The sequence below is a fragment of the Tripterygium wilfordii genome, chromosome 6 (genome assembly GCF_013401445.1).
Source record: "Tripterygium wilfordii isolate XIE 37 chromosome 6, ASM1340144v1, whole genome shotgun sequence".
Taxonomy (NCBI): Eukaryota; Viridiplantae; Streptophyta; class Magnoliopsida; order Celastrales; family Celastraceae; genus Tripterygium; species Tripterygium wilfordii.
In genome coordinates, this window is record NC_052237.1 from 135258 (window position 1) to 147648 (window position 12391).

At 36.2% G+C, this 12391-nt stretch overlaps 2 protein-coding genes across 6 annotated transcripts; one reads left to right on the plus strand and one right to left on the minus strand.

Moving 5' to 3' along the window:
• Window positions 1–23: 23 nt before the first annotated feature.
• On the minus strand, window positions 24–1828 carry LOC120000857 (60S ribosomal protein L38). The gene is made up of 3 exons (XM_038849017.1): window positions 1698–1828; window positions 514–697; window positions 24–324 (listed from the first exon to the last, which is right to left on the minus strand). The coding sequence occupies exons 1-3, from the start codon at window positions 1698–1700 to the stop codon at window positions 302–304; spliced, it is 210 nt and encodes a 69-aa protein (XP_038704945.1). The 5' UTR covers window positions 1701–1828; the 3' UTR covers window positions 24–301.
• Window positions 1829–2724: 896 nt separating this feature from the next.
• LOC120000560 (endoribonuclease Dicer homolog 2) lies at window positions 2725–12344 on the plus strand. 5 transcript variants are annotated; one of them, XM_038848688.1, is made up of 23 exons: window positions 2725–2951; window positions 3332–3404; window positions 3495–3672; window positions 4096–4209; window positions 4962–5096; window positions 5504–5588; window positions 5707–5771; window positions 5964–6104; window positions 6585–6713; window positions 6809–6938; window positions 7037–7139; window positions 7549–7744; window positions 7829–7989; window positions 8201–8419; window positions 8530–8756; window positions 8954–9225; window positions 9326–9750; window positions 9866–9969; window positions 10169–10365; window positions 10438–10647; window positions 10974–11384; window positions 11482–11760; window positions 11840–12344. In XM_038848688.1, the coding sequence occupies exons 2-23, from the start codon at window positions 3334–3336 to the stop codon at window positions 12185–12187; spliced, it is 4200 nt and encodes a 1399-aa protein (XP_038704616.1). In that variant the 5' UTR covers window positions 2725–2951; window positions 3332–3333; the 3' UTR covers window positions 12188–12344. The 5 variants fall into 5 exon arrangements, with proteins under 5 accessions (XP_038704616.1, XP_038704615.1, XP_038704619.1 ...); XM_038848687.1 differs by having other exon boundaries at window positions 2725–2914; XM_038848691.1 differs by having other exon boundaries at window positions 2725–2914; window positions 7037–7136.
• Window positions 12345–12391: the final 47 nt, after the last annotated feature.

Here is a 12391-nt window from a genome sequence, read left to right on the forward strand (position 1 = left end):
GAACCTAAACTGCCATTCGAATATAAGATGCTTCACTTTTTTAATAGATTTCTCCAAACATAAATAAAACCTCTCACCAGGAGGATTTTCCAACTGATGAATATCCACACAAACATTAATCAACGTTAAACCAGAATTATAAATAACCCGCGTCTATAATAATCAACCGGTAAAACTCCTAGAAAGATAACTGTCATCAAGTAGCTCAAGACATGCCATTTCAACCACATAAAAACCAAGTCATAAAATCCAACTCTCAAAACTCATTACTTCCAAAGCTTTCTAACTTCGCCCATCTTCTTCACAAATCTTGCACACTCAAACCTACCAAGTAAAAAAAAAAAAACATTTGAATTAATCGCCACACAAAATATCAACAGACAAGACAACACATCCACCATAAAGCAGAAAAACTCTCAAGTCTTTCGCCCCAGGTGAAATGTTTAATTTGAACATGAAACCATCAGTGTCTATCACTCCAACACAATAATATAGCCCACAGAGTGTATGTACCTGGTGGAAGAGATTGCTTCAGCTTGTCAGCCTTTTCAGTGTCAAATACACACAGAGTATAGAGGTACCTGGAGCAACGAACCTTGAACTTAACAACATCCTTACTCCTCTTGATCTTAACCGAACGAGCATCCTTCCTCCTTGCCGTTAGAAGGAAATCCTTGATTTCATGGATTTGCTTCGGCTGTTTATCACGGGACAAAAAACCAAAATAACTAGCTGGTTTTGGTTGAAGTTAACAATCCAAAAAAGTGATAAAATATTAGCAAGAGGCACAACCATTAAATGCCACCAATTACATAACCTCTATAAAATCAGATATCATTATCAGCATAACCCCAGAATAATAGTTATATTAAACTAAACAACAGTGAAGTGTTCTGTCACAAGGCAACGATTGGTTGACTACCGAGGGATGTTACTTAGAATAAACTTTGGTTTTTTAAAAGTACATTGATAAGAACACCAAAACCACAAAGCATAAGCTTTAGCAACACAAGCTTTGACAGGCCGTCACTGAGCCAGTATAAAACAATGGCCTCGAAACAACAATTTTTCAGCAAATCAATCACATGTCTTGATAAAATAAATACAACGAGCAAGGCTGCAAGAGTCATCCTCCAACTACAAGAGGTGTCAAATTCTACAATATCTTTGTGATTCTTTTGGCGTGCAACAGAAACCATAAAAATCATCATTCAAGATTTCAAGTGCTACTTATAGGTTTACAAAATACTTAATACCCACCAAAAGGGTATAACTTCAAAGATGTGGTGCGATATATCAGTTAAAACATGGTCGCAAGGTTCAATATTATGCCCTAATGGAGCAGATGCATGCCTGATAAGTAACGAGGCATATGTTCATATTAACAAAGAACACACGGTCACTCTGCAATCAGCCAAGCAAAACTGAACCAAATAAAAAACATGAGACAAAATTATGCTAGTATAAGTAGGATTAATTCATATCTCTAGTCTTCACATCTATCAGCTATAAATAATATTGCAAAGAAACCCAAAACCAAAAAAAAAATAAAAAGGATCAGCCCATTTTCCATTACTTGCTAGATTTTCCTCGAAATTTCCAGGCAACCAAGCATAACATCTATTTCAGCGGAGAAGGATACAAGAAGAAGTAATGGAGAATGAAAACAAAAGTACGTTATAGAATGTTAAAGTTACCATGTTTAGGTCTTCTTCTTCTTCTTATGCGAAGAGGAGGCCTGAGGCTCGGAGCAGAGTGCTGATGCTTTGAAACAGGCCGGCTGCGAGCGTATATGTTTGACTGTAAAAACCCTAGATTTGATTTTGTTCCAAATTCCCGGTATTGTCCCTACTTACTTAATTTAAAGCCCATTAAGCTCCTTCAGTGGATTAAAGCCCATTAAACTCCTTCAGTGGATTAAAGCCCATTAAACTGGTGCTTTATATATATATATATATATAATATATATTTTTTTTATGTGGGTGTTATGGAGTATGTATGGAGGATATGTGGTATGGCATTGTATTGTATGGGGGTGTTATGGAGTATGTATGGAGGATGTGTGGATTAAAGCCCACTCCACTTGTCAAGAAAAGAATTACTCCCTCCTACATCACTTTTAATTTGATGGATAGCATTCAAACACATACAAGTACTTAAATAAAGTCACAAATATTTTATTATTATGATGATGATTTTATTTCATTCCCAAGGGCCTTGGGGAAATTAAACATAACACAGCACAGGTAAAGAAATATAACAAACATTAATTTTACACCTGCGAAGTGAAACTATGAAAATACCGAATTTTGGAAAATAAATATGAAGATGTTTTGTTTTACCAACAATATAGGGTAGTCTTAAATTCTCAAGTGATTTCTCTATTAATATTTGATATCATGTCTAAATGACTGGCATATATGATGATTGAAGTGGTGTTATAAATAAAATAAAAAAAAAGACCTAAAATAGATTTTTAGGTGAGATTTAGAAAATCGTGCATAAAAAAAAAGAAGAAGATACAACAGGTTTGGATTTGGACATGCTCTTACTTTCTTTTAACGTGATTGATTTAAAATATAAAAAAGTGATGTTTTTATTCTGTGATCACCACAATCTAATGGCTACCCAAAACCAAAAAAAGTGTTCAAATTTAATTGGAGGGTCACTGTTCATGTTCTTTTCTTTTTTTTAAATTTTTTTGTCAAGTACTTAACTTTCACGCGACTTGCTGGGGAAGCTTACGCAAGAACCCCTTCCCCGGCAAGTTCAAATATTATTCATCACTTTATAATCGATGTTGCTGTGCCTGTGATGCGATCCCCCTTCATCTCTCCACAATATTATTATTAAGATTTTGACGCCCTTTCTCCATCCACCACTGCTAACACACTCAAAACTTCATCACTCGGCGGTCAGTTTGAAATTTGAATACTCCAGTTTGAAATTGTGTTCGTTTTCTTTTTTCTTTAAATTTCCTTCTTTGGAGCCACTGTTTCTTCCCCAAAATCTTTCACCTTTTCCGTTGGTTGATACCCTGCGGCTGAATTGATTTTCCTTTAGAGACAGAGAGAGGGTTGCGCATTGTTTCTTCAATCACTACCACACACAGTTGCCTCTGTTTTCTGTTGTTAAATCTTCTTCTTTTTAGAGGGAAAGAGAGAAGAAATTTTCTTTATCAATCATTAGGTGATGTATGCTGTTAATTCATATGCCAAGAAGATACTTCTGTATCGTTTTTTATTTATTTCTTTTTCATACTTCTATGACTGAAGAGTTTCCTTACTGCATTGTTTTGATTTCCTTCATCTTGAATGCCTGTATTGAACAGATATGGAACCAACTACCCTGGAAATTGGCATGTCCCAGCAACCATCCCTTGATACCCTCTCTTTTGCCAGAAGGTGGTTTTCCCTGCTTATCTTCTCTCTCTTAATCTTTTGAGAAAATGTCTATGGATGGTTAATGTTCAAATATTGTTGTGATTTTTGCAGTTATCAGATCGAGGCACTGGAAAAGGCGATTAAGCATAACACAATTGTGTTCTTGGAGACTGGCTCTGGCAAGACCTTGATTGCCATCATGCTTCTTCGCAACTATGCTTATCTTATTCGCAAGCCTTCACCTTTCATTGCTATCTTCTTGGTTCCCCAAGTTGTCTTGGTTCGCCAAGTATGCCACATTTTACCTCTCCATTTAATTTGTTAGTTGTGAATTGCAGAATGAGTTTATGAATACCAGTGTTTTTACCTTTGTAGCATAATATAGAAGAGTAAGTTGTGGCTTTTGAAGTTTCGAAATACGTGGCATAAAGTTAATATGGAACATATGCCACATTTTAATCCTAACGCAAAGTAAAATTTTCAGATATGGCCTTCAATTCAATTCAACATTTTATATATAAGGCCATTCCAATATAAATGGTGCCTAAATGAAAATATTGCATGTGCAAACGTAAGCAATAGACGCACAAACAAACAAACACACACATGTACATCGGTGCTTGTGCTACAATGAATTCTAAAGCTATTATGTTGTTAAGACTTAAAACTATGTTCTGATTTTTTTTCCCCTTGCGGTTTTGATAATTATTAGCAAGCTGCAGCATTAGAAATGCACTGTGACTTGAAAGTGGGAATGTATTGGGGAGATATGGGGGTCGACTACTGGGATGCTGCTATGTGGAATCAGGAACTAAGCGGAAAAGAGGTGAAATATTCGACAAATCTTGATATTACAAGCTGCTTGATCTGAAAATCAAATATTTTTTTTTGTTTTTTCTAAGTATAAACTCTTTCTTCATTTTAGTTTCAGATATCTATAAGCAACAAAACCTCTAATCACCTGGCCTGTCACTTTTTTTTTTTCAACTCCATAAATTGGGATAAGTTGAACCATATTAAAATGTGTTTTCAATGGTGCATAATAGCTATAACATATTCATTTCGAACAAAAGTAGTGGTACTCACGGTGGAGTCGCGACAATGGTACTGGTTGTGGTTGTCCTCTTCATTTGCCAGTCTCGCAAGATCACTGGTCAGAGTGAGACAGCCGTGAGTTTATGTTATTTCCCTTGAGTTAATCAAAGCTCCCTCAACATTTCAACCACACTTATGAATGGCGTTTTTAGCAAACATTTGCAGAAGTTTTTATTTTAGCTTTAGCTTTCTTTTTTTTCTTTTTTTTTTTTTAATGACATACCAATTAACAGTTTATATTTTACTAGCCATGTAGAATGCTTAAAATGTATTGAGTTCTAAACATTTGATGATAATATGATATATGGTGAGTATGTGCTCAAAGAAGAACTCTGATAGGGGTTTAAGTGAATTCTTTATTTCATATTCGTACATGAGACTGTCATTTCTACTTCAGCATGAGACATGATTAACTTTTGTTGTCGCAATGCTCTTCCTTTTTGAAGGGAACCGTCATGTGGTTTTCTGATGTTATACTTACAGGTACTTGTGATGACACCACAAATTTTGCTTAGTGGCCTGAGGCATAGCTTCTTCAAACTAGACATGATAAAGGTTTTAATCATGGATGAGTGCCATCATGCAAGGGGTAAACACCCCTATGCGTGCATTTTGACGGTGAGTTACATGCATGGGTATTGTGATTTTGGTGGCATCATAATGATCTCCCTTGAGTCAAATGTTTATCTTGTTCTAGGTCTTTCATGGTAATAAAGCTTATGTCTGCTGGGAAAAAGTTTCTAACATGTATTATATTGTTTCATGTAGAGCTTTTGCTCCCTTAGTCCAGAGATTTTTTTTTGTTCCAACCTAAATGTGATGCTTTTTTAAAAAAATTCAACATTCACAAGAAAAGGAAACCCTTGTTTCAAGTGGATCTCCTTGCAGCTATGTAAGCGTGTGTGTGTTTGCGTATGCATGTATGTGTTTCAACTTGTGCTCGCATTTGTGTTGTATATATGAAACTATTGGTGTTATAATTTTTTTTTTCCAATCTTTGAAGTATTTGATAATTGTACTTGCAGGAGTTCTATCACCCTCTTTTGAGGTCTCATAACTCATATCTTCCAAGGATATTTGGGATGACAGCTTCTCCTATAAAATCAAAATGTACGGTCTGGAATACATCCTGTTATTTATTTTAACTTCAGTTAATTTCATGCCCTCCAACAGCTGTTGGATCGAGGTTTATGATTCTGATACCTTTTCCTTTTCGTCATTGATGTAGGTGAACCTTCCGAGATAAGTTATTGGCAAAAAATTAATGAGCTTGAGACAATAATGAATTCAAAGGTTCCTTAAGTAGTTTACGACTTTTCTGCACTTTTTTCTTTGTCATGATTGTGAATATTTCTGTACCTAACCCAAAACTTATTGAAGCATGCTTATATCTATAAAGCCGATGATATTGGTTTTTTTTGAATGCTTTGTTAGAGTTTTACTTTGTAATAATAGCAAATGATCAGCTTGATTTTGCTGTTGAAGGTTTACACATGTCACAATGAATCTGTGCTTGCTGAATTTGTACCATTTTCAACCCCAAAATTCAAGATTTACAAGCGCATGGGAGTTCCTTCTGCATTATCTGAAAATTTAATGGAGAAATTGCAGATCTTGGAAAAAAAGGTGCCTATCTCTCTAAAATCATCAAGTATGCCGGCTATATTTAATGCTTTCTGTTTAGAAAGGTAACCAATCAAGCCCTGAAGTTCTTGATGTGATGCATATTTTGCTGTAAATGAAATGTAGTACAATAGCTATAGCATTGGTATACAAGTTTTGGACAGTGAGGCCGAATAAGAGGGCTAGAGAGAGGTGCAAATGTGGATTGAGGAAAAGAATCAATCTAATTATTGAATGATTCAGAATCATTTGTTTGCACAAGAATGATTATGAAAGTAGAAATGGATTTGTGTTAGTATTAAAATTGGTCATGCTGAGGTGACCAAGTCTCTTTGTTGCATTTGCAGCATAAAATTAATGTTCTTATTTCTTTGATTATGTTATCAAGATAATGAAATCTATCTTATTTTGTTTCTTTAAATTTCACATGCATCGGTATCATTTCTTGTCTTAGTAATTTAAAATGGATTTGCTGCTTCTCAGCATGAAAGCTCATTGAGGAATTTGGATCTACGTCAATCTACTGTGTTATCTATGGTCAAGAAAATTTCAAAGATACGCTCGAATTTGGCATATTGTTTGCTGGATCTTGGTGTTTGGTTGGCTTTGAAGGTATTTAGGTGGAATGAATTTTGATTGGCTCTTATTTGTCTCTGGTTAAAAAGATTGGCAAATGTTGAAGTTATGTATATGTGTTTCTGTGGCAGGCTGCAGAGTCATTGTCTTGCTATAAAAGTGACTTTTTTTCTTGGGGCAAATTAGATGTTTTTGGTGAAGCAACTCTTAAAAAATTTAGCCTGGAAGCTTCTCAGACATTGGCAACTTATATACCACCTGGTACAATTAACTTCCTGAACAATTTTTTTGTTTAGATTCCAACTTTTCATTATTTTTCTCACATTATTTGTCTGTGTTTTCCTTTCCCTCACATACAGGTCTTAACTGGTCTATTGGTGATAATATTGAATCCAGCTTGGATGCAGGCCTTTTAACTACAAAAGTTAGGTGCCTTATCGAATGTCTCCTTGAATACAGGTTGTCATATCATGGAGCCTTTTTTCTTCATGAATTCATTGTGTTTTTTAACTTTTGACAAGCTCTCTAGCTTTAGTTGGAGAACACTGAAATTATTGTGGAAGTTCACTCTCAAGTCCTTACAAGTTCGTAAGAAATGTGCATGTACAATTCAAAACTGAACTGTTTGTATCATGAGAAAATTCAATGTTTTAATACTATTTTCTAAGAGGTTAATGAACTTCTAGTTTTATCTCTCCAAAGGAGTGAAGAAGAATAAAACCAAGCGGCCATTAGTCTGCAATAGTAAGCCATAGAACAAGCTTATGATATGTCAACTTGTCTTGGATGATCAATGCCATCTACAACCCTTTTAGTTGTTTTACTTGAAGAATTTACGATGAAGTTGTGTTGTGCATTTTTTACGACGCAGGGAATTAGACGACATAAGATGCATAGTTTTTGTGGAAAGGGTCATTGCAGCCGTTGTTCTTCAATGTCTATTGGATGAGTTGCTTCCAAAGTACTGTAGCTGGAAGACCAAGTACATTGCAGGAAACAACTCCAGTATGCAAGTCCAGACAAGGAGAAAACAACATGAAATTGTGGAAGAATTCCGTAAAGGAATGGTATGTTTATATCTTATACTCATTGCGCTAAACGTGAATTTTATTTGGGCGTTGCCTTGTTTATGATGTGAAATGACATTGTAGGTGAATATTATTGTGGCAACATCAATTCTCGAGGAGGGTCTGGATGTTCAAAGTTGCAACTTGGTCCTTAGATTTGATCCGTCAGCCACAGTTAGCAGTTTCATACAGTCCAGAGGTCGAGCTAGGATGCAGAATTCAGATTATGTCTTAATGTTGGAGAGGTAGCCTTCTATTAATTCAAAGTTCTCCCAATGCTTTCTGATGCTGTGCAGAATGTATGCACTGAAATACACACTAGTTTATATATTTACGTGCCATGTGCATATAGTCAGTTCATAATGTCCATAGAAATTGTCTTTGATCTAACCTACCTGGACAATTTATGTTGTCATTTGTATCTAATACCTTGAATCCCTTTACAACTATCTGCAGCGAGGATTTGTCAACACATTCTCGAATGAAGAATTATCTTGCTAGTGGAGACATAATGAGAAAGGAGTCCCTACGCCATGCTCATGATCCTTGCCCATCTCTCAAAAGTGATCAATTCGATGAGGAGTTTTATCGCGTTGAAAGCACTGGAGCTATTGTAACCCTAACTTCAAGTGTTGGGTTGATTTACTTCTATTGCTCACGGCTCCCTTCTGATGGGTTAGTCAATTCTGTGCAAAGCTCTTCATAATTTCTTCCGACAAAATTTTAGATCATGTTTTGCATTTCAACAGAATGTAAAAACTCCTTTTGTTTTTATCTTTCATCAGATATTATAAACCTGCTCCAAGGTGTGAGATAGACAAGGAGATGGAGACTTGTGTTTTGCATCTTCCCAAGACTTGCCCAATTCGAGCAGTTACTGCACAGGGTGACGTAAAACTTCTCAAGAAAAAGGCATGCCTTGAAGCATGCAAGCAGCTCCATCACGTGGGTGCTTTAACGGACAACCTTGTTCCTGATATTGTAGTTGAAGAAGCTGTCGCACAAGGACTTGGTAAATCTTATAGGCAGCCTTGAATGACTTGTCTAGTTTCATAAATATGTAATATTCTTGTTAGTTTGTCTCTATATCTATCAATTCATACATTTCCTTGACCAGTAAATATTTGATGCATCCAGGTAGGATTTGAGATCCTGTACATATTGTAGTTTCTCCTTTTAACCTTTTCCATTTAACTGCACTGTGGACAGGACTTGAGCCTTACAATGACGAACAGCACTGTTATTTCCCATCTGACCTGGTCAATCAGGATCCATGCAACTCGAAGAAAAAATATCACTGTTACTTGATCAAGTTAAAGCAGAACTTCACTCATGATATTTCTGTTCACGATGTCATGCTCGTAATGGGAAGTGAACTTGAGGCTGATGTTGGAGGTATAAATTTCCCTTTAGAAGCTAATAGAGGTGTGCTGACAGTGACTTTAATGTATGTCGGGGTTATACAACTTACCCCAGAGCAGGTAGTATATTCACTCTCTTCTTTCTGGTATGGTCACATATTTAAATGTTCAAATAACTTGTACTTACGATTTTTTTTATTGTTTGTGAAACCGTCTCCAGATTGTTATGTGTAGACGGTTTCAGGTCACTCTTTTCAGGGTTCTCATGGATCATAATCTGAATAAATTAATGAAGATGAGTGATTTTCAGTTGGGGAATGATCTTGAAGTTGATTATTTTCTTCTCCCATCTATCTGCAAGGGTAACAGATCTATGATTGATTGGTCAACTATCAGATCTGTATGGTTCTCCTATGCAAATACTTGGAAGGACCACTTGAACTGTCCCCATAAGGGTAATGTTCATGTCATACGGACCCAAAGTGGTCCGGTATGCTCATGCATGATAGAGAATTCTTTGGTCCACACACCTCACAATGGCCACCTATATTGCATCAATGGTTTTTTAAAGGACGTGAATGCAAACTCAATTTTTACTTTGAAGGATGGAGACAAGATCACGTACGAACAATACTATAAAGATCGGTATGTATAATGCACCTTAATAATTCTTGGATTAAATAACCCTGGTCTTCTATTGTTATATACATTTATATGGAATTGTTGCAGCAGTGACGGTCTATCTTGTACTAAAATTCAGGTGTGGCATCGAGTTATGTTTTAACCACCAATCGTTTCTCAATGGGCGACACATTTTGACTGTGCCAAATTACCTTGATAGGAACAGAAAACAAAAAGAGAAAGGTTTTGTTTTCTTTTTCATCTTTACCATTTGGATATTAGCGAAGCATATCTTCAATGCTCGCCTTGTGATGTTACTTTCATGAAGCAAATATGTTTAAAGCGATTTATTAATGATTTTAATTGTCTGAAATCCTTGGTTGTTTTGGTTGTTCCATGATTTATGTGGTGTTGTTTAATGATCTATTTGTTTTCTTTGCAGAATCTAGAAATGCGTCTGTTGAGTTGCCTCCTGAACTTTGCCACATCATCATGTCCCCAATATCAATCAGTACATTTTATTCTTTCTCATTTGTTCCATCAATCATGCATCGGCTTGAGTCTTTGCTCATCGCCGTCAACTTAAAGAAGATGCATCGGGATCATAGCTCTCAAAACATCAGTATTCCAACTATCAAGGTACTTTATGCCCTTGTCTAGAGTCATTGAGCTGCTAATTTGAACTTGTTCTTACACTGATGCCCATTGTAGATTTTGGAAGCAATCACTACAAACAGTTGCCGAGAAAAGTTTAATTTAGAATCACTGGAAACTCTCGGGGACTCTTTTCTCAAGTATGTCACATGCCAACAGTTATTTAAAACCTATCCAAACCATCATGAAGGCCTTCTTAGTGTTAAGAAGGATACAATTATCTCCAACGTTGCACTTTGCAAGCTGGGATGTGATCGCAAACTTCCGGTAATGATTTATGATATGCTTTCTATGTTGATATCCTTGACCATGTTGTAGGTTTTGTAGCTTCTTTTTTTAGTATATCAATGTATGGTTTTTTGCGTTTCAGTTACCATGTAATTCAAGTTGGTTGGTTGTTTCTCTTTGGTTAACTAGACTGTCTTACTCTTCCCTTCTTGTTACAACAGAAAGTTTGTCTTTCTGGATGGGAAAAAAATCACTATGTTCTCAACAAATAAACCGCCTTTGAATTTCCTAATATCTATTTAAACTATCTTGTTAGTTACATGATGATCCAAATCTATAACTTGTGTTTCCTTCTGAAACTTCAGGGCTTTATTCGTAATGAGTCCTTCGAGCCGAAGAAGTGGATGATTCCTGGAGATAAGTCTGAAAGTGTTACTCTAGAGGAGGATATTCTTTCTAATAACATAAAGATATTTAGTACAGGACGTCGAAGCATTAAAAGTAAGACAGTTGCTGATGTCGTCGAGGCACTTATTGGAGCCTACCTGAGCACAAATGGAGAAATAGCGGCGTTATTGTTCATGGATTGGATTGGAATTAAGGCTGATTTTATTAATGTGCCATGCGATAGACCATTAATACTCAACCCAGAGAGAATGGTTAATGTTCACTGCTTAGAGTCTCTCCTCAACTATTCATTCAATGACCGATCTCTGTTAGTGGAGGCGTTGACCCATGGTTCTTACATGCTTCCGGAGATTCCAACATGTTACCAGGTAATGTATTTGATAATTATAAGACATTTATATCGTTCTTCGGAGCTCTATTTGCTGTTTACTTTAACCTTACCACAAAATGTTCCCTGGTTTGCAGCGACTTGAATTTCTTGGAGACTCGGTGTTAGACTACTTAATCACCTTACATCTGTTTTGTAAAAATCCGGGGATGTCCCCCGGATTGTTGACAGACATGAGGTCTGCTTCTGTGAACAATGATTGTTATGCACGATCTGCTGTTAAATTTGGCTTACATAAACACATCCTACATGCGTCCCCTGAACTCCATAAGCATATTATTGAGACTGTTAGCAACTTTGAACAACTATCTTCTGGGTTGACGTATGGATGGGAATCTGAGACATCTTTTCCCAAGGTGGGTAGTTTGAAATTAACAATCTGGAAGTGTTCATCATAGTAATTTGACTAATTTTTTTTTTCTCCTTTTCCCATAGGTTCTGGGTGATGTTATAGAGTCTCTGGCAGGTGCAATCCTCATTGATTCATGTTACAACAAGGAGATTGTCTTCAAGAGTATAAGGCCACTTTTGGAGCCAATGATTACTCCTGAGACAGTGAGGTTACATCCTGTGAGAGAGCTTAATGAACTGTGCCAGAAAGAACATTTTGAACAGAGAGAACCGGTTGTGAATCGTAACAATGGGGTGGCTTCCATTACAATAGAGGTGGAAGCTAATGGTAAAATATTCAAGCACACTGCCACAGCTTCTGATAAGAAGATGGCGAAGAAGTTGGCATGTAAAGAAGTTTTGAAGAGTCTGAAGGAGAGCATGACACAGTAGAAGAAAAATTCATATATGTATACGCTTGGTTGGAATTGCATGGTATCAGTGCAACAAAGTAGTTAGAAGTCAAGTGGTTTTTTGAATATGTAACTTTACGAGTGAATATTATTGAGATTTTTAATACAAATATCCGGAAAGATTCTTGCAACGTTCATATATGAATGCACTTGATTTCAAATGCAAAGGAAGTGAGCCCAATCA

Coding starts and splice junctions, on each gene's coding strand:
- LOC120000857 (XM_038849017.1), bottom strand. Junction 325..513: donor GAAGCAATCTCTTCCACCAG/GTACATACACTC, acceptor TTTACTTGGTAG/GTTTGAGTGTGCAAGATTTG.
- LOC120000560 (XM_038848688.1), top strand. CDS start 3,334: ATGGAACCAACTACCCTGGAAATTGGCATGTCCCAGCAACCATCCCTT. Junction 4,210..4,961: donor AGGAACTAAGCGGAAAAGAG/GTGAAATATTCG, acceptor TTATACTTACAG/GTACTTGTGATGACACCACA. Junction 7,140..7,548: donor TGTCTCCTTGAATACAGGTT/GTCATATCATGG, acceptor TTTACGACGCAG/GGAATTAGACGACATAAGAT.